The 25,925-nt window shown below is 41.0% G+C and overlaps 1 protein-coding gene and 1 pseudogene across 1 annotated transcript; both read left to right on the top strand.

The window, feature by feature from the left end:
* Positions 1–5,652: 5,652 nt before the first annotated feature.
* Positions 5,653–6,694, top strand: LOC113922424 (annotated as a pseudogene).
* Positions 6,695–18,978: 12,284 nt separating this feature from the next.
* Positions 18,979–25,609, top strand: C9H12orf45 (chromosome 9 C12orf45 homolog). Its single transcript, XM_035721943.1, has 4 exons — positions 18,979–19,155; positions 20,851–20,937; positions 22,696–22,832; positions 24,558–25,609. The coding sequence occupies exons 1-4, from the start codon at positions 19,011–19,013 to the stop codon at positions 24,771–24,773; spliced, it is 585 nt and encodes a 194-aa protein (XP_035577836.1). The 5' UTR covers positions 18,979–19,010; the 3' UTR covers positions 24,774–25,609.
* Positions 25,610–25,925: the final 316 nt, after the last annotated feature.

The raw sequence follows: 25,925 nt of genomic DNA, 5'->3' as shown, positions 1-25,925 counted from the left end.
TAGAAGCAAAGTGCATGCGCGCAATGGAGAGATGGCTGCGATGCGAAGACTTTTCAAGTTCGCCACAATCTAGGTAAAAGTGACCCAAGTTTGCCCCGTAAAACCGAGAGCTCTAACTATTGAGCACCTTTGGTATGACTCAGGTAATGACCTATGCCTGCGGGATAGTCCAGTGACCAAAACAAAGGTGTCTGTCCTCAAGCACTTATTCCGGAGGACAGTCATTTTAAAAATTACACAGCTAGTGGCACTCTATTCCTCAGAGGAGAGCTTCCACCAACTCCGTCGCAGCAGTGATTTAGTAGCAGCTTTTCAGGTGCTAAAGGACACCAGAGCATACATTTATCCAGTTTTTTCTTGTTTGTTTTTGTGCTTTGCAATCAGATTGAGTTTTGACCTTAACCTTCTGGGTGAAGGTTTATGTATCAGTCTTGACCATCTTCAGTAATGCTTTTTATAATGGTGAATGCAGGTGTTCTTCACAACCTAAACACCATTAAGAATGAAAGGATAATTGCAAAGAATATGGAAAAACGGTTCTGACTGTATTTCCAAGAGGGTTTTGTTCTTACTGTTCTGAATCCCATATCACTTGAAGGTAAATAGCTGTTCTTAAAAGTTTGCCAGAAGTAAAATTCCAACCAGATAAGTGTTCCTCCCCTGGGTCGTTGCAGTCTTTCAAGACCTCTGCACAAAGTCTGAATCGGAGAAACCACCCTCTCCCAGTTTTGAAAATCTACCACCATTTTTTTCTGATTGATTCGGAGCCTGTAGTTTCAGCTGCCCTAAATTTCATTAGTTGGTGTGTGGTGGGCAACCCTATTTACGGGGTGCTCTCACTCTGTATGCCACAAGATAGTGTGTATTTTTTTTTTTAGATATTTTAAACTTTTAAGTTGGAATCCAAATTCAAATTAAATTTCAACTCTGAAAATAGCTCAGGGTAGAATTGGGTCAAGAGACAACCCTTTCTGAAAAATTAGATCCTAATGTGTACAGGCAACAGTGATCACATTACTTCCTCTTCTGCCTGATAGCTGGCAACTTAAATGTGAAGCAAGTGGCTTAGAATTGAAGATCTGTACTAATCACTGCTGTGATGATTGCTAGAAGAAAGCCCGGGAGTTATGAGAGTGTTTAACAAAGGAACCCGTCTGTTCGCTCTAGGGGTAAAAAAGATCTCTTTGAGGAAGTGACATTTAATCTGAGCCTTGAAGAATAAGGAAGAGTAGGTCTGACAACAAAGGGAAGGGGGTGCGGTGGGGCGTGCACTTGTTGCTGTGGAAACTGCAGGTTTGAAGGCTCTTGGGTAGGAAGGGGCTCCACCTGTGGCTAGAATGAGGCAACTAGTACTGAAGGAGACATGGGTACAGGACTTGAGGGCCATATTGAAAACTTTGGATTTAATCCTAAAGACAAAAGGAAGCCACTGAAGATTTGGAGAGGATCCATCAGCACACGATCCAGTTCGTATTTGTAAACGACATTTCTGGCTGCAGTGCGGAGACTGAACAAGAACGGAACAGCGGAGGGTGTGTGAAGACCAGTCTGCAGGCAATGGAGAGTAGAAGATGATGGATCAAGGAAATCGATCAGAATTAGATTTGTAAGCACCTGATCATTGGCTGCATGTGAAAGGTGAGGGAAAGAAAAGTGTCCAAAAATGACTCTCAGGTTTCTAGCGTGAGCTCATCCCATTCCCTGAGATGGGGAGCCTGGAGGGAAAGGTCTCAAAGAGACAAGTCTGAGTTCCTTTAAGTATGTTGAGTTCTGTGAGACATCCAAGTGAAGATACCGAGTATATATTTGCAAAATAAATCTGGAACTCAAAGCAGAGATCTGGACCGAAGATGAAATCAAACCTAAATTTTTAGAGAGCAAGGAACATGCCTTGCATGTAAGCACTTAACCTCTAAACTTTAGAAAAAATGGGCAGAAGCAAAGGGTACCTAATACTATGTGTGAGACACCCCACAGACAATGTTTTTATTTTATCCTTTACACCCTATGTGGATGGTATTATAATCCCATTTTTCATATAAGGAAACTCAGGGTTAAATTCTTGGTCAAACTTACTTAAATTCCCAATTAAGTAAGACCGATTGAATACGAATCTCTGTGGATAATTCTGATGATCACTGAGGTTTAGAAACTTATAAGTGGTCACACAAACCATATAAAACACTCATTTTAAACAATAATTAAAAGAAACCATGATTCCGAAAACATGCAGCCCATGCAGCAGATGTTTGTGGATACATGTCCCTGTTTCTTTCACCTGAGCCCCCCCCCCATTATCAATGCCTTTCCTGGGAAACTCTGGAATGTTCATTTGTTCATTCATGCAGTAAGTAGTTACGGTGGACCTACTACTGTGTACCAAATAACAGTAGTCATTAATTTATTTACAAATATTTATTGAGCACTTACTAAACGCCATGCTGTTTCATGCTCTGGGAATATAGCAGTAAACAAAATAAACAGATGCCTGCCTTACAGAGTTTATATTCAGGTGGGGAAAGGCAAACAGACAGACACGTACATGTATATGAATGCAGATACCTATATACAGGTATGCATGTAGGTAGATGTATATATTCCACATGGCAATAACTACTATGAATACAAATAAAACAGGAAAAAGAGTTGGAGAGTTCGGGGTATAGAGAGAAGGGGAGACAGTTTTATACAGGGTAATCCACAGAGGTCTTGCGGTCTGAGCAGAAAGGAGTGAGGGAGCAACTATGCTATCTGGAAGAGGTACAGCAAGCACAAAGGTCCTGAGGCAGAAGTGTGTATGAGGTGTTCAAGAACAGCAAGGAGGGGCACCTGGGTGGCTCAGTCCGTTAAGCGGCTGACTTCAGCTCAGGTCATGATCCTGGGGTCCTGGGATTGAGCCCCATGTCCGGCTCCCTGCTCGGCAGAGAGCCTGCTTCTCCCTCTCCCTTTCCCTGCCGCTCTGCCTACTTGTGCTCTCTCTCTATCTCTCCGTCAAATAAATAAATAAAATCTTTAAAAAAAACAAAAACAAAAACAGCAAGGAGTCCTACGTGCCTGGAATGAGAAGTAGCCAGAGGCAAGTCATGAGGCTTGTAGGCCATCGTAAGACCTTTGGCTTTCACTCTGAGTGAGACAAAAACCACTGAAAGGGTCTGGGCAGAGAAGTATCCCACTCTGACCTAGGTTTCAAAGGGATGACTATGGAAAGCTGAGTGAGGGGGCAAGGGTGGAAGCAGGAAGACGAGTAAGGATGCTATTTCAATAATCCAGGTGAGAGGGGGATGCCTGGGTGGCTCAGTCAGTTAAGTGTCTGCCTTCGGCTCAGGTCTTGATCCAAGGGTCCTGAGATGGAGTCCTGCCATCGGGCTCCTTGCTCAACAGGGAGCCTGCTTCTCCCTCTGACTGCTGCTCCCCCTGCTTGTGTGCTTGTCTCTCTCTCTCTGACAAATAAATAAATAAAATCTTAAAAAAAAAAAAATCCAGGTGAGAGAGATGGCGGCCTAGACCAGGGTGGTCATAGAGGAAGTGGTAAGAAGGTGCTGCACTCTGGATCATTTGAGAGGAGAGCTGACAGGCAGAATTTGCTAATGGGTTGAATGAGGGTAAGAGAAAGAGAAAGAAAGGCGGTTAAAGATGCCTCCAAAGGTTTTTGGCTCAAGCAGAAGACTGGAGCTGCCGTTTGCCAAAATGGCAGATGATGAGAAGAGTCAGGAGCTAGTATGAGAACCTCTGTGAGGGTCTACTTGTTCTGAGCGCCTGGTTTGTATGAACTCATTCAGTGCTCACAACAACTCTCTAAGGTACATCCTGGTTATGCCTGTTTTATAGACGAGGAATTGAGATATTGCTCTACAATGTACTTCAGATTCCACTGCTGTGAATGGTGATAATACTCCAGAGGCTACCACTGCATTGTCTATCAGGGAAGGCAGACAACTATAGAAACAATGACAACAAAATCTAGAGCTATGCTAGGGAAAGTCTGAGGATGCTGTAGCTGTACAAAGCAGAAGTATCTTCCAAAGTTTGGGGGTAAGGGAGAGAGTGGGGGTCAGGGGAGACTTATAAGAGGAAGTGATTTTATTTTATTTATTTTTTTAATGTTTAATGTTTAATTTTAATTTTAATTTATTTATTTGACAGAGAGACAGCAAGAGAGGGAACACAAGCAGGGGGAGTGGGAGAAGGAGAAGCAGGCTTCCTGCTGAGCTGGGAGCCCGATGCAGGGCTCGATCCCAGGACTCTAGGATCATGACCTGAGCCGAAGGCAGACACTTAATGACCTAGCCACCCAGGTGCCCCAAAGAGGAAGTGATTGTAGCTGCAATCTAAAGGATCACTAGCCATGCTAATAGAAAATTTAGGAGGGGGGATGGGAAAAGGAGAGAGTATTCCAGGTAGAGGTTAGTCCTAGCTACTTTAACAAAAAAGGTGGGGAGGGGATTTTGAGGAATTGAAAGAAGTTCAGTATGATGTTTATATTTCTTTTAGAGCATCTTGTTCATTGGTCCCTATTGGGAGTTTCTCTCCACAAACATGGTAATGTTTCAAGGGTTCCCTATCTCTGGTATCTTTATTTTTTTTAAAGATTTTATTTATTTATTTGACAGAGAGAGCGACAGGGAGAGAGGGAACACAAGCAGGGGGAGTGGGAGAGGGAGAAGCAGGCTTCCCGCCGAGCAGGGAGCCCAATGCGGGGCTCGATCCCAGGACCCTGGGACCATGACCTGAGCCGAAGGCAGCTGCTTAATGACTGAGCCACCCAGGCTCCCCTCTCTGGTGTCTTTAGAACATATCCCTGAGGGAGCAGAGATCTGCTGTCCTTGACTACTCATCAGGTTCTTGTTGTTCCTCAACTGTGCCCACAAGTTCCTGCCTGTGGGCTTTGAACTTCCTGTTCTCATTAACGAGGACACTCCAGTCTCCTGTACACCTTCCTGGGTCCATACCCAGGACTTAAGCGTTTCTCTGCTTCCATGACACCTAGTGAAGAGCATGATCATAGAACTTAAAAGATAAGTTATGGACAGATACTGTTTACTTACCTGTCCATGTCCCTACTAGGTTGTCAGCAGAGTCTTTATAACCCAGGCTGGCACAATGTTGTCAGCCCTGAATGGATGCTCAATTATTTTCTTCCTAAAATGAATGAATGGATACATTTTGATTTACCCCCTTTTACTTTTGGTGGTGCTGCTACTGGCTTTTTGATTTTCTGTTCTGGTTCCACTCTCAACAGAATTATTAATTTATTTTAAAGTTTTAATTATATAGTGCATTGTTCTAGCTTCTTTAACCTGACCTTGTTGGATTTTTGCTAGCAGACAGGCTTTGTGCAATACTGGGATGCTGGTGGCTGAGCTTTTTTTCAGGGACATCTGCGCATTGACTATTCTTCTAGGGATGAAGATGTGGCCTTGCTGATATTGTCTGGTTTAAGAACCAAGCAAAACTCAGTATTTGTAACCATTCTCTTGAATGGATGTTCGTATATCCTCCCTTAAAAAAAAGAGTATAGAAAACTGCTCATAGTCTAGTTTCTAAGGATCATATCTGTGAGTCAGGATTTCCAATCCAGAGACAATGGCCCTGGTGACACCCAAAGGTGTCATCGAGAGTAACTAAAATGAGATTTTTTACAGCTTTGGTGACATGAACCTCTCTGCATCCCTTCTTTGTAACATCTACAGAAATAGTTTTAAGAAGCCTTCTGCCATCCAGCAGCAAGCCATTCTTCCTTGTATCAAGGGTTATTTTGTGATTGCTCAAGCCCAGTCTAGGACTGGGAAAACAGTCACTTTCACTGTATGGATTATGCAGCAGACTGAACTGGATCTAAAGGCTATGCAAGACTTGGTCCTGACACCCACTAGAGTTGGCTCAGCAGAGGCAGAAGGTAATCGTGACATTAGGACATTGCAAGGGTGCCCCCTGCCACACCTGCATTGGTGGGACCAACGTGCATGCTGAGGTGCAGAAGCTGCAGATGGAAGCTCCCCATATCATCGTGGGTACCCCAGGTCATGTGTTTGATTAACTGAAAATACCTATCTCTAAAATACATCAAAATATTTGTACTCGATGAAGCTGATGAAATGTTAAGCCATGGATTCAAGGACGTACTTCAAAAGCTCAACAACAACACCCAGGGGGTTTTGCTGTCAGCTGCAGTGCCTTCTGATGTGCTTGAGGTGACCAAGAAGTTCATGAGGGACCCCACTGGGATTCTGGTCAAGAAGGAGGAGTTGACCCTGGAGGGTATCCACCAGTTCTACATCAATGTGAGAGGAGTGGAAGCTGGACACACCGTGTGACTTATATGATACCCTGAGCATCACGCAGGTAGTCATAGTCAACATGGGAAAGTTGGTTGGCTCACTGAGAAGATGCGCACTGGAGACTTCACTGGGTCTGCCATGCATGGAGATGTGGACCACAAGGCATGAAATGTAATCATGAGAGAGTTTTGCTCTGGTTCTAGCAGAGTATTGATTACCACTGACCTGGTGGCCAGAAGTGCTGATGTGCGGCAGATGTCTGTAGTCAGCAACTAGGACCTTCCGACCGACAGGGAAAGCTACCTCCACAGAATTGGTCCTTGTGGATGATTTGGCTGTAAGGGTGTGGCTCTTAACAGGGTGACAGAAGAGGCCAAGAGGACTCTCTGAAACATCGAGACCTTCTTCAACACTTCCACTGAGGAGGTGCCCCTCAATGTTGCTGACCTCATCTGAGAGGAACTATCCTGCTACCTCGCCCTAGCCAAGGTCCAGTCCTCGGGGGACAGAAGAGGAGCAGTAGTGGGGAGGGAAGGGAGCCAAGGGATGGACATTTTGTCTTTTTTTTTCTTTTCTTTTTCTTTGAATAAATGTCACATTTTGAGGCAAACAACAACAACAAAAACAAACCTGTTCATAGCAGCTTTATCATAGTATTCTAATAACTGGAAATAAACAGACGTTCGTCAATATGAGAATGGCAAAACTGATTTTGAGATTTCGTAATACAACACTACTCTGCAATAATATGAAACAGATTATGGACTCAACAAGGGGGATGAATCTCACTGACATTACGCTGAGAGGAAACTCCCTGACAGAAGAAACGTATATGCTATGAATATTCATTTTCCATTGCTGCTGTAACAAATTACCACAAACGTGGTGGGTTAAAGAAAACATTGGTTATCTTATAGTTCTGTAGGTTAAAGTCCAATATGAGTTGAACTAAGATCAAGGTGTCCAGCCAATTAACAATCTTAATTCCCTTTGCCATGTAACCTAAGTATTCCAAACAAAAAATTGAGGATAATGGAAGGCAGATTTCCAGTGGTGCACAAACTTGATCTGTAGCATTAGCCGATTGCTATGGTATAAATACTCTGATGGCTGATTTCAAGCTAATATCAGCTCACAAAATTACAATTCTTTAGTAATCAGCCCTTGTGAGCTGGTTCAACCTGGTTCCAGCGTACTGCTGCAAGTTTCTCATTCTTGATGTTTTAAAATACAGACAAATATAGAAATAAATATTCACATATGAGGATATGAGTGTATACATGAGTGTTTCCTTGCCCTCTACAATGACAGAGCCTAAAAGTTAGAGCACATCTGTAGCAATTAGCACACCTAACGTCTGGATCTTACTCTCTAAATACCATTCTCAACACTAACAGGAACCTGTGCTCCTTGGAGAAAAGGCTAATTCCATGACTCGGGCAGGAAAAGTACAAAAGGAGCCTGAAATGGCTGGACCAGAAATTAAAGAAGTACTCAAAGAATGATGGTAACATATAAAAAGGAGAGCTTTGCAGATTGAAACGGCTCCCACTGGGGACCATTTTAGTATCAAAATAAATGATACAGTAATGGCTTAAAACCCATTAAACAGCATAAAAACCCATGAGTCAAAACTGACATAAATAAGTAAACAGGAGAAGAGAAAACTCTTTCTCAAAGTACAATACCAACTAACACATAGGATACGAATGAAATAATTAGAAAATTAAGGAGTGAAAATTTAACGAGACAGTATGTTTATATATCTCCCCACAAATACTAGTTAACTGGAAAGACATAACTTGTAATTTTGCAGTGAGGAAGTTTGACAGATACCGCCTTCACCAAGTGATCAAAGTTAACGTTACCAGTAATGGGACAAATTCACATCATGTGCCTCCAGATATCACTGAGCAGGACCTAATATCACTTCTGTGGTATATTTGCCAAAAATACACAATCTGAATCTAATCATGGGGAAACAGAAGGGAGACCCAAATTGAGGGCCATTCTACAAAATCTCTGGCCTATCTTCTTCAAAGATGTCAGTCATGAAAGACTTTTAATTCTTTCATTATGATGACAGAGAAACTGTCACAGATTGATTTGGGAGGACTGAATGCAGGGCATGATCCTATTTGAGGTCCTGGACCAGAAGGAAAAATTATAAAGGACATTATTGAGACAGTTAAAATTTGAATACAAACAGTAGATTACATAATAGTACTATATTCATGTCAAATTTTCTGATTTTGTTCATTGCCCTCTGGTTATGTCAAAAAGTATTCTTGTACTGGGCGCCTGGGTGGCTCAGTTGGTTAAGCAACTGCCTTCAGCTCAGGTCATGATCCTGGAGTCCCGGGATCGAGTCCCACATCGGGCTCCCAGCTCGGCGGGGAGTCTGCTTCTCCCTCAGACCCTCTTCCCTCTCGTGCTCTCTATCTCTCATTCTCTCTCTCTCTCAAATAAATAAAATCTTTAAAAAATTATAAAAAAAATATTCTTGTACTGAGGATGTATACACTCAAGTATTGATGGATAAACAGACACAAAGGCTGCAGTTTTGCTCTCAGATTATTAAAAAAGAATTGTGTGGGTGTGTGGTGTGGGGAGAGAGAAAAGACTAAGATAAAGCAAAAAGAAAATGGAGCAAATAAAGAACCTACAGCCGGTGTGTAGGCGGTCAGTTTGGCAGCTTCAAAGGAAGACAGCTTTTGTGAACTTGAAAGTATGTGGCTCAGTTGGTTGAGCGACTGCCTTCGGCTCAGGTCATGATCCCGGAGTGCTGGGATCGAGTCCCACATCGGGCTCCCCCTTCTCTGTGGGGAGCCTGCTTCTCTCTCTGCCTCTGCCTGCCACTCCCCCTGCTTGTGCTCACTCTCTTTCTCTCTCTCTCTGTCAAATAAATAAATAAAATATTTAAAAAAAAAAACAAAACTAATAGAGACTTCTCTGTTCCGAATAACAGTTTGGAGCCCTGTAACAGTTTGTAATCAGAATGTGTAAACTTGCAAAACGTTCCGAACATGAGATAGACAAGAGAGGTAGGTAGTGTAGCATGAGAAAAGGGGAACAGTGCAAACTGTACACAATTTAGCAAGGTTAAAAAAAAAAGTTTTCCTTCTAGTCCTCTCCCATGATTTAACTCTTGTTTGTATGTAGTCCTTCTGATTGTATCTACCAGATTGTATGCCTATTATCCTGTGAAATAGTATCATTAGAATGCTTAGTTATTGACCTCATTATGTATAGATCTTTTTTAAAAAATATTTTATTTATTTACCTGAGAGAGAGAGAGAGTGAGAGAGACAGACCACTTGCAGGGGGGTGGGGTAGAGGGAGAAGCAGACCGCCACTGAGCAGGGAGCCCGATGCAGGACTCTATCCCAGGACCCTGGGGTCATGACCTGAGCTGAAGGCAGACACTTCACTGACTGAGCCACCCAGGCTCCCCGTGTAGATCTTTTAAATACTTTTGGGGAGATGCCAGCAACCTAGTCCTAGACACTCTGTTTTGCTAGAACAAAATCCTGCTCTTGTTAGAGCAAGATCCATGTTTCCAAGATCCTAGAAACATGACCCAGGAGAATTAAAAGAATTAAAGAATTAAAAGAATTAAAGAATTAAAAGAATTTAGTTATGAAAATAAAACTGGTTAAAATATAAAAATACTTTTCACCAAAAACTAATGAGTTATATAAAATGAAATGGCTCCCCACCCCCACCTGTATGCACATTTTCACCCTTTATTAAGATACTATGATGTTACTCCTGATTTATTGATATTTAGCAGAATTTAGCACAGGTCTTATTTATGCCATGCCATTTATGGATGGAATTTTGAAGGAGAAATGATGCCTTGTGCTATATACAAAATTCAACCCCTAAAAAGATAACTTAAAAATTCCAGCAGATGAGGCAGAGAAACAAGTTAACTCCAGTTTAAGGTGACTACTCTTCAGAATACTAGTCTACTAGAAATAAAATTCTGCTCTCCCCTTACCCCCAACCCCTGAGTAAAAATTTTACGCTGCTAGAAAATAAAGTATTTCTTTGACACATTTAATTGTATCCATAGGATTAAAATAGATTAACTAAGAGCCTAACCAAAATAAATTATTTGCAATATAATTACACCATAATTTTCAACATTAAATCTGTATGCCTCTAGAGATGAAATAGTTTTGATTTACCAAACTGGGTAATTAAATTAAGTAGATAATTGTTCCTAAGGGCCTGGGAACCAGGTAATAGCAATTTAAAAAGTTACCAGCAGAAATGATCAGTTCGGTTAGTTTGCTGAAGATGAAAAGTAAGCCTGAAAGAATAAAAATTACCTTTTCAAAAAACCTCAAAATAATATATCCCAAGTATTATTGACTGTAGTAGACAGTGTGGGTGTCTCCCTAATTTTCTTGGCCACCCCTCCCTACCACAGAAGCTCTGTCATCTGGATGATATTCACCTGCCCCACCCCACGCCCCACCCCCCACCCAGCTAGAGGAGCGGCCCTGACTGGCCTAAACCAATCAGGATAATCCCATTCCCCTTGTTTCAGCTAGTCCAAAATGGGCCCATGACCCAAGGTAGTTAGCTTTCTTTACATTTTAACTTTTAGTTGGCAATCTTATTTACAATTTCTTGGGGGAAGTTACATTGTAACACCCAATCAGCAATAGGGTGCTGCTTAGGTTCCATCATGATTAGAGCTTGCTCATTTTAACAACCATAACATACATGGAAGTCAACCAGAGTTTCTTATATTTATATGCCTTCTAAGTATCTTAAAATTGAAAACAGTTCACCTTCTTTTCATATCATTTTCCTGTTGAATAAAATAGATACTTATCCTGCAGGATTTCCCACATTCTAGATTTGGCAGATTGCTTCCTTGCGTGGTTTCACTTATCCTTCTAGTCTTCGTATTTCCTGTAAAATAGTAGTTAGAACTGGGGGCTTGATTTAGGAAAAGGTTTCTTTCTTTTTCTTTTCTTTTTTCCTTTCCTTTTTTTTTTCTTTTTGTCTTGTTTTGTTTACAGGAAAACTTATTAGGTGGCACTGTGCACTTCCTAATGCATTAAATTAGGAGCACACAAAATCTGTGTGTTGGTCATACTTCCAGAGATGTCAGAATGACTGGCATCAGAGCCAGATTTTGCCAGCTTTGCCTAGCGGGAATCTCAGAGTTAGCTCCAGATTCCTTTTGCTATGACCCCAATTGTCTTTGAGAGCCTCCTTGCTTTCTGGCACCACGAACATCCCAAGTTTATACTTCCTGACCCAGACTTGACATCAGCCATTTGTCTAAGACACTCTGTTCCTTTTAGAGAGGAAAGGTATTTAGCAGGCATGATCCAGGTCAGGGATGCTTGTTGTGGTGGCTTGTTATTATTCCTAGACTTTCCAGTGGATCAAGTTCAGGAATGAGTTGTTTTTCAGAAAGAGAAAAAGAAATCATGAATTAACATAGATATTACCAATTCAAGTTTAAATTACAGGAGGATTTTACTTTTATTTCTTTTCTTGGAACAAAAAATCTGAGCTGCGAATGATATTAATATAATTACTTATTTGCTTTATCCAAGAATATGCTTATAGCAGTTTCAAAAATAACCGTACTAATAGTGCTACTAAAAATTAAGAGGATTGGATACATTTTAAAACTTCTATGTTGGTGTGTAATGATTGTCATTGCCCTTAAGCTAATATCTTACTAAGGATGTACTGTCCAGATATTGTGTTTTAAAGTCACCTAAAATTGTTCTTTTCTGTGTTGTTATGCTATAAACTTGACATATAATTAAATTCAGTTATTGCAGTTTGTATGGGGGGGAATTTTCTTTCATTTGGTCTTTATTTTTGTTTTTAAGTAGGCAAGGTATTTATATGATTCCAAAGTGAAACTATAAAACCCAGTATATCCCGGAAGTCTAATGTCCTTTACTGTTCCTTGCTTTTCCTTCTAACTATTTTATTCAGTTTTGGCTTATCCTCCATTGTCTCTTTTTGAAAATAGAAGCATATGTGCACAAACATGCATGTGCGTGTATACACATACATAGGTATTTTCCTCTCTTTATCACACAAAAAGTAGCATTCCATAAAAGCTGTTTTGCAAACTGCTTTATTCACTTACCAATGTATCTAGAAGGTCACTCCATACCAGGATATACAGATTTTCCTCATTCCTTTTCAAACTTCATGGTACTCCATTGTGTGTTTATTCAACCAGATCCCTATTGATGGATGTCTGGGTTATTTTAGTTTTTCACTATTACAAATAGTGTATCCGCAGGGGCGCCTGGGTATTCAGTTGGTTAAGTGGCTGCCTTTGGCTCAGGTCATGATCTCAGGGTCCTGAGACTGAGTCCTACATCAGGCTCCCTGCTCAGTGGGAAGTCTGCCTCTCCTTCTCCCTCTGCTGCTCCCTCGGCTTGTGTGCTCTCTCTTGCACTCTCTCTCTCTCTCTCTCAAATAAAGTCTGTAGGGCGCCTGGGTGGCTCAGATAGTTAAGCGTCTGCCTTCGGCTCAGGTCATGATCCCAGGGTCTTGGGATCGAGTCCCGCATCGGGCTCCCTGCTCCTTGGGAGCCTGCTTCTCCCTCTGCTTCTCTCTCTCTCTCTCTCCCCGTGTCTCTCATGAATAAATAAATAAAATCTTTAAAAAAATAAAGTCTAGGGCGCCTGGGTGGCTCAGTTGGTTAAACGACTGCCTTCGGCTCAGGTCATGATCCTGGAGTCCCAGGATCGAGTCCCATATCGGGCTCCCTGCTCGGCGGGGAGTCTGCTTCTCCCTCTGACCCTCTTCCCTCTTGTGCTCTCTATCTCTCATTCTCTCTCTCTAATAAATAAATAAAATCTTTAAAAAATAAATAAATAAATAAAGTCTATAAAAAATAAAATAAAACATGCTCTTTAAAAAAATAGTGTATCCCACTCCCCTTTCCCGCTTCTGAATATTGTTAGAAATTTCTGAGTAAAAGGGTGAATGTACAGGGGTTCCTGAGTGGCTCAGTTGGTTTGGTTTCAGCGCAGGTCATGATCTGAGGGTCCTGAGATCAAGCCCCTAGTCAGGGTCCCCACTCAGCGGGGAGTCTGCTTCCCCTCTACCCCTACACACCCCTTGCCCGCTCATGTACTCTCTCTAATATAAATAATAAATCTTTTTTATAAAAGAGTAAATGTATAGGTGATTCTATTTGATAATGACAATTCCTTTCCATAGCAACACTACCATTTTGCATTCCTGACATAAATGTATGACAATGTCTGGTTCCCCACAACTTTGCCAACAGGTGTGTTGTAATTTTTTATTAGCACCAATTTGGTAGATGAGAAATAGTTCCTCAGTGTCATTTTCTTTTGCATGCGTTTTTTTTAATATAAATGAGCTAGAACATCTTCGTTATGTATTTAAACACCATTTTTATTTCTACTACTGTGAATTACCTGTTCATTTCTCTAACTTGTTTTTTCATGGAGTTATATGGTCGTTTTCTTCTCAGGTTTTATTTATTTTTTTTAAAGATTTATTTATTTGAGAGAGCGAGAATGAGAGAGAGAGTACATGAGAGGGGAGAGGGTCAGAGGGAGAAGCAGGCTCCTCGCAGAACAGGGAGCCCGACGCGGGACTCGATCCCAGGACTCCAGGATCATGACCTGAGCTGAAGGCAGTCGCTTAACCAACTGATCCACCCAGGCGCCCTCTTCTCAGGTTTTAGAAGCTCTTTATGTTATGGGTATTAAAACTTTCAGTAATATAAGTTGGAAACCTTGTTTTTAAGTTTACTTGCCTTTTTACATTGCTTATGCTGATTTTTCTCGGGTGAAAGATCTTTTTGAATTCTGATATAGTCAAATTCATGGATCTTTTCCTCTACTGGTATATGTTTTTACATATTTCTGGAACATTATCCATTTCAAATGGTTTCATATGGGTTTTCAAATTTGCATAGAGTTGTACAAAGTAGTCTTAATAATTTTTTCCATATTTTCTCTGCTTTTATAGTCATTCCATTATCATTTATTTCATATATTTATACCTCCAAACCTTTCTCCCCTCCACTCTTCTGGTTTAAGTTAGCTAGAGTTTGTCTATTTTCCTGACTTTTTAAATGCTTAGCTTTGAGGGCTTCCTCTTGATGCAAGGATTGCTTGGTAGCATGTTTTTACAGTTTTAGGTGGAAGAGACTTTTAAAAATGTCATTATTTTCTAGTTATATTGAATTGAGTGTGATCACAGAAGGCCATTTATATCATTTACATTTTTAGAATGCATTGAAATTTTCTTTGCAGACTCTGATATGTCAATTTTGTGAAATTTCCATGTGATTTAGAAGGTTTAATTTGTATTATCAGGATTCAGTCCCCTCTTTTTTTTTTAAAGATTTTATTTATTTATTCATGAGAGACAGAGAGAGAGAGAGAGAGAGGCAGAGGGAAAAGCAGGCTTCCCGTGGAGCAGGGAGCCCAATGGGGGGCTCGATCCCAGGACCCTGGGATCATGACCTGAGCTGAAGGCAGACGCTTAACCATCTGAGCCACCCAGGTGCCCAGGATTCAGCCCCCTCTTATTTTGATATTGTGTTTCTACTATGAATAGTATTGTAATTAGCTGGTCACCTCCTCTTTCTCTTTCCTCCTTTATCCCTTATATCTAAAGTGTTATCTTTTGGCTGGCTCAGTCAGTAGAGCATGTGACTCTTAATCTCAGGGTTGTGGGTTCGAGCCCCAAGTTGGGTTGCAGAGTACTTAAAAATAAAAAAATAAAAATCTAAAATAAATAAATAAAAAATATTATCTTTTATTCCCAACTTTCAAAAAGCAAGATTTTCTCTTCATTTATCATCTCTGCTTTCTCCCCACTTTTGATATTTATATTATATCCATATTATCATATCTATAAAAATACATACTATTCTGTTACCCTTATTCTCACCTTTCTATCCTGAATTCTACTGTAAAATGCTCACTACCAAAACTGAAATTGAATTTGTCCGATCATTTTCTGAACCTTGTTCTCTAGTAGATACCTCAAGAAGGCTGGGAGCAATATTTCCTATGTCCTTAACATGTTCATAACTGTCTACATCTTTAAAACTTTTATACTTGAAAAGCAGTTAATGTCTTCTGTCCATTTCTTGACTGGATTATTTGTTTTGGGAGTTTAATAAATTCTTTATAGATCTCGGATACTAGCCCTTTATTTGATAAGACATTTGCAAATATCTCCTCCCATTCTGTAGGTTGTCTTTTGATTTTGTTGACTGTTTCCTTTGCTGTGCAAAAGGTTTTTATCTTGGTGAAGTCCCAATTCATTTTTGCTTTTGTTTCCCTTGCCTTTGGAGACGTGTTTAGCAAGAAGTTGCTGTGGCTGAGGTCACAGAGGTTTCTGCCTGTGTTCTCCTTGAGGATTTTGATGGATTCCTGTCTCACATTTAGGTCTTTCATCCATTTTGAGTTTATCTTTGTGTATGGTGTAAGAAAACGGTCCAGTTTCATTCTTCTGCATGTGGCTGTCCATTTTTCCCAACACCATTTGTTGAAGAGATGTCAACAAAACTAAAAGCCTTATCTAGGTTATCAAAAACAAACTAAAAATCAATAATAGAAAGATATCTGGAAAATCTCCAAATATTTGGAAATTAAACCATTCAGTTCTAAATAACCCATGAGTCAAATAAAAAATACAAAAGAAGTTATAAAATATTTTGAGCTGAATTAAAATAAACACAGAAAATATCAAAATGTATGCAATGTAGCTGGTGCAGTACAAGGAGGGAAATTTATAGCATTAAGTGCCTATATGTGAAAAGATATAAGGTCTCATTTATCTAAGCTTCCACATTAACTAGAAAAAAAGGAGCAAATTAAACTCAAAGCAAACAGAAGAAAAAAATAAGAGTAGAAATCAATAAAATAAAAAATAAACACAGTATAAAAAATCAATAAAACCAAGCTGATTATTTGCAAAAATCAATAAAATTGATAAGCCTCTATCCAAACTAATCAGAAAATAACTGGAGAAGACACAGATTATTAATATCAGAAATGAAAGAGGAGCATTACCACAGATTCTATAGACATCAGATGGATAAGGGAAATATTCTAAGCAATTATGCCAATACATTTTCTAATTTAGATGAAATGGACAGATTCCATGAAAAACACAAACTACTATGATGTCAGTTCTTGTTTTTGACAAATGTACCATGGTATGTACAATAGTAACAAAGGATGGAAACTGGATAAAAGACATAGAAGAACTCTCTGTGTTATCTTTGAGAATTTTTCATAAAATTAAAATTATTGCAAAATAAAGAATTTATTTTAAAAGTAATTCAAGAAAATTATTCTAAAATGTGTGGGAATTTGAATATACATATCAAAAGACTGTATCATTTACCTAGAAGAATCAGCCCAGACTAGTCACTACCAAAACATACTCTGGTAAAACTCTTGGACTCTAAATATAAGAAAAAGACCATCCAGAGTATTTTGGAAAAAAACCCAGTAAGTCATGAGGAAAGAAAATAAGATTGGCATTTGACATTCTGATAGAAAGATTTTTGCGAAAATGCAATTAAATAGCATATTTAAGATACTCAAAGAAAGAAAATTTAAGCTAAGGACTTAGCTTAACTGCTTTTCTTTCTTTTTTTTAAACTCATTTTATTTAAATTAAGTTAGTTAACATACAGTGTATCATTAGTTTCAGATGTAGAGTTCAGGGATTCATCAGGTGCTTATAACACCCAATGCTCATTTCATCAGGTGCCCTCCTCAATGCCCATCACTCAGTTGCCCCATCCCCCTAACCCACCTCCCCTCCAGCAACCCTCAGTTTGTTTTCTATAGTCAGGAGTCTCTTATGGTTTGTCTCCTCTTTGATTTCGTCTTATTTTTCCTTCCCTTCCCTTGTGATCCTCTGTTTTGTTTCTCAAATTCCACATATGAGTGCAACTATATGATAATTGTCTTTCTCTGATTGACTTATTTCGCCCAGCATAATACCCTCCAGTTCCAACCATGTCAATGTTACTGGTAAGATTTCATCCTTTTTGATGGCTGAGTAATATTCCATTGTGTATATGTAAATATATCCGTATATATATATATATATATATCCATATCTTTATCCATTTATCTGTTGTTAGACATCTGGGCTCTTTCCATAGTTTGGCTATTGTGGACATTGCTGCTATAGGCATGGGGATGCAGGTGCCCCTTTCGATCACAACATTTGTGTCCTTTGGGTAAATACCTGGTAGTGCAATTGCTGGATCATAGGGTAGCTCTATTTTAAACTTCTTGAGGAACTTCCATACTGTTTTTTTTTTTTAAAGATTTTATTTATTTATTTGACAGAGAGAGACAGTGAGAGAGGGAACACAAGCAGGGGGAGTGGGAGAGGGAGAAGCAGGCTTCCCGCCGAGCAGGGAGCCCCCTCCTCTGTGCTATTCTTCTCGTATGTATTTTACTTCTACATTTGTTATAAACCCTATAATATTTTTAAAAAATCTAAACAATCTATTATTTTTAAAAGATTAAAAGTGAGGAAAACTATGTTTTACATTTATTTTCACATTTTATAAAACTGCTTTTCTGGTTAACAACATCATTTCTAGGAGGGAGACTAAATTCTGCCAGTGCATCTTCTACTCTACCTTGGCTAGATATGAGTGTCTTAATTTCTAAGTTATTATTGCAAATAGTTCCATTAGTTTTGCACCTATGTGGTGCTTCTGATCTAGTCAACAATACAGAACAAAGATTTGAGGACATTTCTTTGCTTTTTCTTTAAATTTTTTTATTTTTATGTTAATCACCATACATTACATCATTAGTTTTTGATGTAGTGTTCCATGATTCATTGTTTCTGTATAACACCCAGTGCTCCACGCAGAACGTGCCCTCCTTAATACCCATCACCAGGCTAACCCATCCCCCCACCCCCCCAGGACATTTCTAAAGGCTCAATCCTGTTGTACAGGGGTGATCCATCAATCAATGAAATAATTCACAATTATTCATTTGTTCAACTTTTCTCTGTTCATTCATTAGTCAAACACGGATTAATCATTAACGATGTGCCTGACTCCAAGAGAGGCACGGGCAATATAAAGAAAAAAAGCTGCTGTCCCTTCCCTGAAGGATCTCTAGACAGAGCAGGTTTTAAATAGAAAGAGAGTGAAATCAGCCTTTAAAATGCATTAATCAGTGTCTTCCTCCTCAGTGCCTACTGTCATTTCTCCCATAATTCTTTGTGCCCTACTTTTTATAACTTGGTTGTAATACAATGGTAAGTCGTTATTATGATAACAATAAGGAAGGTTGCTAAATGGATACAGTTTCAGCTTTGCAAGGTGAAAAAATTCTAGAGCTCTGGTACATAACTTCTGAACTGTACACTTAAAAATGGTTAAGATGGTAGATTTTAGGTTCTTTGTTTTTTTTTACCGCAACCTGAAAATAAAAAGTAAGGAGGAAGGCAGCCCCAGGGTGAGCTGTTGTCCGGACTGTTTGGCTAAAACTGAGTTTTGCCAGCTCTTTGATCCCGCCGCGGGACCCCAAGAGTCCCAATCTTCCTTTTCCCACCACAGGAACGGCCTCGGGGATCCGCCAGGTGTCGCCATGGCCGCGGCCGCCCGCGCCCCGCCCACCGCCAAGTTTCGTCCAATCGCGGCCGTGGCCACGCCCCCTGACCGAACCTCTTTCCGGCATCCGGGCCTGGATGGGCTGGCTCTCAAGCCTAACGAGGGGCATGGAGGTCCGCGGCGAGCCTCAGTCCGGCGCGAGCTCTTCGTCTTCCCTCCGGGACTCCTCGGGGGTCTCGGTGTCCAACGAGCTGCTGACAGCCGGGAGCGGCGGCCGCGGAGGTGACGGGCGGGTGGTGGCGGCGTGGGGGTGTGCACGTGCGGCAGGCGGCGTGTGGCCGGGACAGCGGCGGGGGCCGGCCGGTGGCTCCCCGTCCAGGCCCCGCACCCGCGAGGGGACGCCCAGGCGTGGCCGCGGGGCTTCTGCGAGACCGCCGCGGCGGGGGTGGGGTTCGGGGGCCTCGGGGCTGGCACCCGGCCTCGGGCCCCGGGATGGTTGTATTCCGCGCGATAGTGGGCGCCCACTCCGCGGAGTGCAGCAGCAGGACCCCTCCCCTGAGGGCAGGGCCTGGGAGGGCTTTATGTGGGCTCTCCGCGTCCCGGCAGCGGGCTGGTGGGGGGAGCAGGTCACTATTATGGATTAACCCCCGGCCCTAACATGCTCACAAAACCACCCGTTAGTGCCTTGCCTCTCTCTTGTAGAGGGACACTTGGATCTAGGAAATCCACATAGGATTTCAGACACCATAGTAGGGAGTTAAAAAGCATGGATTTGAATCCCAACTGCACGATTGATTAGTTGTGGAACTACAGGAGACTTGTTTACATTCTCAAAGCTCCAGTTTTCACATTTGGAAAATGGAGGTAGTAGTACCTGTTGATTTTTTTTTTATTTTTTTTATTTTTTTATTTTTTTATTTTTTTTTTTTTGAGAGCAAGGAGAATGCGCCTAAGTTCTTGGGCATATTCGCGGTGAATCTTAGCTTGAAGACGGTCTATGAGAACCCAGAGCATCCCGAAGAGTTATAATAATAGCCAAAGCTTATGTAGTGCTTACTGTGACCCAGGATTTAATTAACTCATTTAATCCTCACAAAAACCCTGTACATAAGGTTCTATTTTATAGGTGAGGAAACTGAGTCACAGTGTATCATAGATAAGTAACTTGCTGGAGATCCTCTGGCTGAAAAGTGACAAAATTGGGATTCGAACACAATCAGTCTGGTTGGATTCTTTATGCTAATCCATTTGCTAGACCTAAAGTAGTAATCAAAGAATATTTGTTGAGATCTGCTTTGGGGGGTGAATAGGGTTATTGTATTTGAGTGAAGAGGTTTTCCAGGCATTGGAAACAGGGTGATCAAAGCCTTGAGTTTTGAAAGACAAGTCCCGCCCTCTGAGCTCTGATGGGCTGAAGAGTTTGTTGATTTGAAGAGTACTGAGGGGGCTGAAAAGGTGCATGGGGTTGGGGGGTTGCGGGGGTACAGACAAAAGTTCTCCAAAGGGCTCATTTGTCCAGGTTGGACATCTTTAATGAAGGTCCACTAACAAGGCAGGTGTGCTTTAAAGATAAACAAACAAGTACTCCAAGAGGTTAAGTAATTTGCCCAATATAATGCAGCTAGTAACCATTCTGGCTTCACTTAACCATCATTGTACTCTTTGCTGCTTCCTCTGTCCCTTTGTTGCAGAAACTCATTTGTCACTGATGGATTTCTGATCCACAAAGGGTGCCCGTTAGTTTGCACTTACTCCTCAGCATCGGTGACACATACAGATGTATGAGACAGGCCTAAGGAAGGGGAGGCGGGTGGGCATAAAGAAATAAAATGTTGTCATGGAACTTGGGGAGCCTCCTTTTCTAAAAATGTCTTGGGGAATGTGGAATGTTCGAGACTTGAGAGCGGTCCTGGAAAGTTTGCTGACGGGCCCCCGTTTCTTTATGCTATAGTAAATGAAGTGTGTGTTTGCTTTCAGGTATATGGGACAGGTTACTCATCAACCCCAAGCCTAACTGCAGAAAAAATTCCACTCTTCAAACAGTGAGGATAGAGAGGAGTCCCTTGTAAGTATCTTTACCTCTCTTTCTCCATTCCCCTTCTCTCTCAAGAACCTTCTCTGATATTAAATTTTGCCCAGTTAAGCAGTAGAGAGCCACAGTGAACCCCGGTCCAGCCCAGAGCTGTTCATTGTCCACCCCCCACCCCCCGGGACTGCTCGGGGGTTTGAGTGTCTTAGAAGCTGCTGACAGTGTTTTGCATCTGTGGACTTCCATCTGAGTCTGTTTTATATCTTTCATTTCTTTCCTCATTGTGATAGCCATTGTGTGGGGCTTTGTATTCTAGGACCTCAGTGCATCCTTCCAGCAGTCCTATTTTACAATGAAAGGCCATTTCTTGATCTTTACCACCTTTTTCTTTTCTTCTATACTCTGGACAGTTCAGTCATGTATTGTGTAGCTGTATCAGTGACTTAACAAGTCTTGAGAACTCATTATGTGCACAGTTATGTGCTGGGCCTTTTTTGAGAGCTAAAGAAATTAGACATACCTTGTTTATTGATTCCCCTATACTTAGCGTAGTATAGTTATCATTTCTGTTTTCACACGATGAGTAAATTGAGGTTTCAAATGGTTCAATTAAATGTATTATTTAGGACACCTGTGGTTGCAAATGACTAAACTCCAGCTCCAATTGCCTTAAGCCAAAAAATAAATTACGTTGGCCAACTTTATTGGAGGGGGGGAACCCAGTGATTTCAGGTACATCTGCATCCAGGTGCTTGGTGTCCTAGGGGTCTACTGCTCTGTATCTCTCAGCTCTGCTTTCCTAGGTGTTGGCTAAATCTAGAGCAGGCTCTTCCTTACCTGTGGCAAGTTGGCCAGTTTATCAGCAGCTCAACCAGTCATTTACTCACTCAGAAGGAAGGGATCGCTTTCTCACAGTTCCAGCCAGAGTCCCAGGGTGATCTCTGATTGGCCTGACTAGATCACAGTATCACTGAATATGCCACTGAACCAAATCATGTTGACCAAGGTTGTGGAACATACAGGCATGAAAAGGGCAAGGCACAAGAGTGACTAAGAGTGACAGAGCTTAAAAGGAAAGCCAGGGTTATGTTACCAGAAAAAAGGGGAACAGATGTTGGGCAGGTAAAAACCACCACTATTTAGTTAACTTGCCCAAGGTAATTCAGGGAGTAAGAGGTGGAACTGGGGTTCTATTAATAACCTTGTCAGCCTGACCCCAAAGCCTCAGAGCCTGAGGCATCTTAACTATTAAGTCATACTTTCTCCTTAATTAGTTACTATTGGTTGAATGCCAGCCATCTAGGGATGTACAATTCTGGGGATATATGAAAACACAAATAGGAGTGCCTGGGTGGCTTAGTCTTTAAGCGTCTGCCTTCAGCTCGGGTCATGATCTCAGGTCCTGGGATCGAGCCCCGCATCGGGCTCCCTGCTCCGTGGGAAGCCTGCTTCTCCCTCTCCCACTCCCCCTGCTTGTGTTCCCTCTCTCTCTGTGTCTCTCTCTGTCAAATAAATAAATAAAATCTTAAAAAAAAACCCCACAAATAAACATTGAGAAATATTCACTAACTTATGTAGTCCCTGCTTTAAAGATTCAGAAGAGGATGGGGTTTTTTTTAAAATGGAAAGAAATTTGAAAGATTTTTTATTACAACTTTTGTTACTATTGAATTTGTATTTGAATTTGTGACTGTTGAAATCAAAAGTGTTTACAGTAAATTCTGGATTTTAAAAGTTGAAGTTTGGCCAAAGACTAACATAAATATTGATAAAACTGTATTTTCTCTCCTTAGTATTGGACCAAGTACAGACCTTTCTCCCACAGATGGCTCAGGCAAATGAAAAGCTAAGAAAAGAAATGGCAGCCGCACCACCTGGTCGTTTCAATATTGAAGATATTGATGGGGCTCTTGGAAAAGTTATACAAATGGTAATGATGGTTTGTTTTCATTTCATAAATTAAAATTACCTGTATGCCTCATCCATCTATAAGGGAGAGGACTTTACCGTTTTAATTCAAGTGATATTTTCCTTCTTGCGGAGTCAGCTCATGTTTCCAATATTGCATGGGAACTTGTTCATTTTATGATTAGGGATCTTACAGCTCAGTAAGCTTCCCTGAGTGGAGTTTAGGAATTTAGAAATAGAGAAGAGGAGGGCTTTTTCAAGTCAAATATTACATTTGTTTTCTTGAAGCATTAATTTACTATGTGTCCCAAGTGGATTGTGCTTTCCTGAAAGAAGGCCTGAAAGAAGTAATCATAACCTCATTGAAAATGTAAAAATGAATGATGCATTTAACAGACCGATAACCTAAGCCACATGGGAGATCTCAGCTGGCCTCAGATCTTTCTTTCTATACCAGAGTTCCCTTATAACACTCGGGTCTGGACAGAGCTGACATTGTTGATAGTAGTATCTCATTCATCGGCAGCTCTGGTCAGCTCTACCTCCAGAACATGTCCCAGATCCAGCCACTCTGCACGATGTCCCCTGCTACCACCCTTGGTTCACGTCATCGTGGTCTCTCCTGTGGACTCTTGCAATGATTTCTCCACAGGTTCCCCTGCTTCTGCCTTTTCTTTCCCAGCATCTGTTCTTCCCACTAGGTGTGGCCCACGTTTCCCCTCACAGTTCTGATGAATTCAGAGTCCCTCGAGGGTCCGTGTGATCCTGCCTCCAGCTCTCCATCTGACTTACCTCCCACCCACACCCCTTCTTTCCTGCACTCCCATTCAGTCTCCTTGCTTCAGGTTTTCCCCCTCTTTGTACGAGGCTCTTCGGAGATTTCTGCATCCTCACTCCCTCCGTCCCTCATCGGTTGTCATCCCAACAAGAGGCCTTCCCCGATGGCCCTATTAGAAGCTTTTCCTATCCTGCTTTCCTTTTCTTCTTTTCACTGCCCTACGCTATGCTTTATCTGTAGTTGTTCATTGTCTTTCTTTCCCAACTAGAACGAGGTCAGCACGTATTTTGTGTATGGGGCCGGCTAGTAGATACTTCAGGTTTGTGGACCATGCTGTCTCTGCATGACTGCTCCTTTCTGCTGTGTTAGCCTGATAGCAGCTGTAGAATGATGTGTATCAATAGGCAGGTTATATCAACTTATTTATGGACACTGAAATTTGAATATCATATAATTCTCATGTTTCATGAAATACTATCCTTTTGATTTTTTTCTTCTACCACTTAAAAATTAAAAACAAAAAAACAAAAAAACAAACATTCTTAGCTCACGAGCTAAACAAAAACAGGTAGTGGACTGGGTTGGCCTGCAAGCTGTAAGTTGCCAATCCCTCTCCAAAACATCAGTTCCAGAAAGGCAAAGATTTTGTTGCTGTTCTTGTGGAGTCTCTAGGACCTAGCGTGGTGCCTGGCTCATGTTAGTATTTGTTGATATTTGTTGGATGCATGTTGTTCAACGTGTTCAGGATATATAGCATCGGGTTGTGGGGAACTTTTTATACTTGTAGTGCCTGTAAATCATCATGGTGGACTATGGCAACTGAAAGAAAAAAAGTACCACATTGTACTAAAAACATTTCTTGTCCTATGTGCTTCAATATTTGTGCTTAATGTTGGTTCTTCCCGAGGTGGTTATTACAACTTTCTAGGGAACTGCCCTGAAATAAATCTCATGTGGTGCTTTTGGCAGGATGTGGCCTTGTTTGAGATGAATCAATCCGATTCAAAGGAGGACAGTTCAGAAGAGAGTTCGCAAGACAGCTCGGAGGACAGCTCAGAATCTGAGGGGGAAGAAGACGGCACGTCTTCTGAAGTCACCATAGATAACATTAAGCTTCCTCATTCGGAAGGTGGAAAAGGCAAGATCGAGGTTTTGGACAGTCCTGCCAGTAAAAAAAAGAAATAGTAAAATAAATGATCTCAGAAACAGGTGATACATGCCTGCTAGTTCTGCAGAAAACGAATATGGCTTGCTGGTGGTTTTGCACTTCAGGTATCTGTCGTGCTTTTATGAATTATTAGATGCATTTTGTTTCTCAGAGAAACAAAAGCGACCTTTTAAAGAGCTGGAATAGGTCACATTTGGGGATCTAAGAGCAGACTGTCTTTGATCTCATGCTGAAGAGATTCACTCAGAAAGCTTAACTTTTTATGTATGGTGCCGAGTGAATTTGTTGGCATCTTTTTTCTTCCTCATAGACTTGAGAAATAGCAAACTTATTTTAAAGTAAAAATACAAATCATTTGTTTTAAATTTATTCTCTTGAATAAAACACTCCGGGTTGTTTTTTTAGGTCATTATAAGTAAAATTTATTTGTTAGCATCACAGTGGGTTCAATGGGGGAGAATTTTTTTAAGAGAAAGAAATTTTTTATAAAGAATTACTTATATTCAGCTGTCCTCAGGCATATCTACTCTCATTAAAAAAAAAAAAAGTCCTTTCCAGCGTGAGCTGGAAATCTGGCACTCTCTGGTTTCATCACTGCTGGGGACTCTGCAGCCACTCTGCATATAGAATTTACTGGTTGGAAAATTCATGGTTTTTTTGTTTTTGTTTGTCCTTTTTTTCCAGGAGGCAGATTTCTTTGTTTCAGCTATTAAAACTATTCTACACTGTTGCCCACAGTTTAAAACCTATCACATGTAGAAAATAAGGGACATCACAGAAAAAATAGGGTGTGGTACAAAAAGAGTGTAACCACTGGTTTTCCCTTTCAAAGTAAAAATGATCCTGTGCTCAAGTCGCCTTTTTGCCTCATTCTTGACCTTATTAAATTTGTTTCAGATCTCATCTGCCAAGGGACTGGCTTTGCTCAGGGTATAGGCCTGAGAATTTAAAAGATCATCGCCAAGTGGGTTGAGCTGACGGAATTTGTCCCTTAATATTTTAGGGCTCTCTTTTAACTCTTTTTTCCCCACTCCTCACATTAGCTCAAGACACCTTATAAATACACTGAAGATAATCCTCAAGGTTCTTTCTGGTATTTCCCATTGGGAATTGGAACCAGCTCTTCTGGGCTGTGCTTCACTAAATGTACGAGGAAATGAACAGATCTT

Source organism: Zalophus californianus, chromosome 9 (genome assembly GCF_009762305.2).
Source record: "Zalophus californianus isolate mZalCal1 chromosome 9, mZalCal1.pri.v2, whole genome shotgun sequence".
NCBI lineage: Eukaryota > Metazoa > Chordata > Mammalia > Carnivora > Otariidae > Zalophus > Zalophus californianus.
This window is presented reverse-complemented; position numbering and strand designations above follow the sequence as displayed.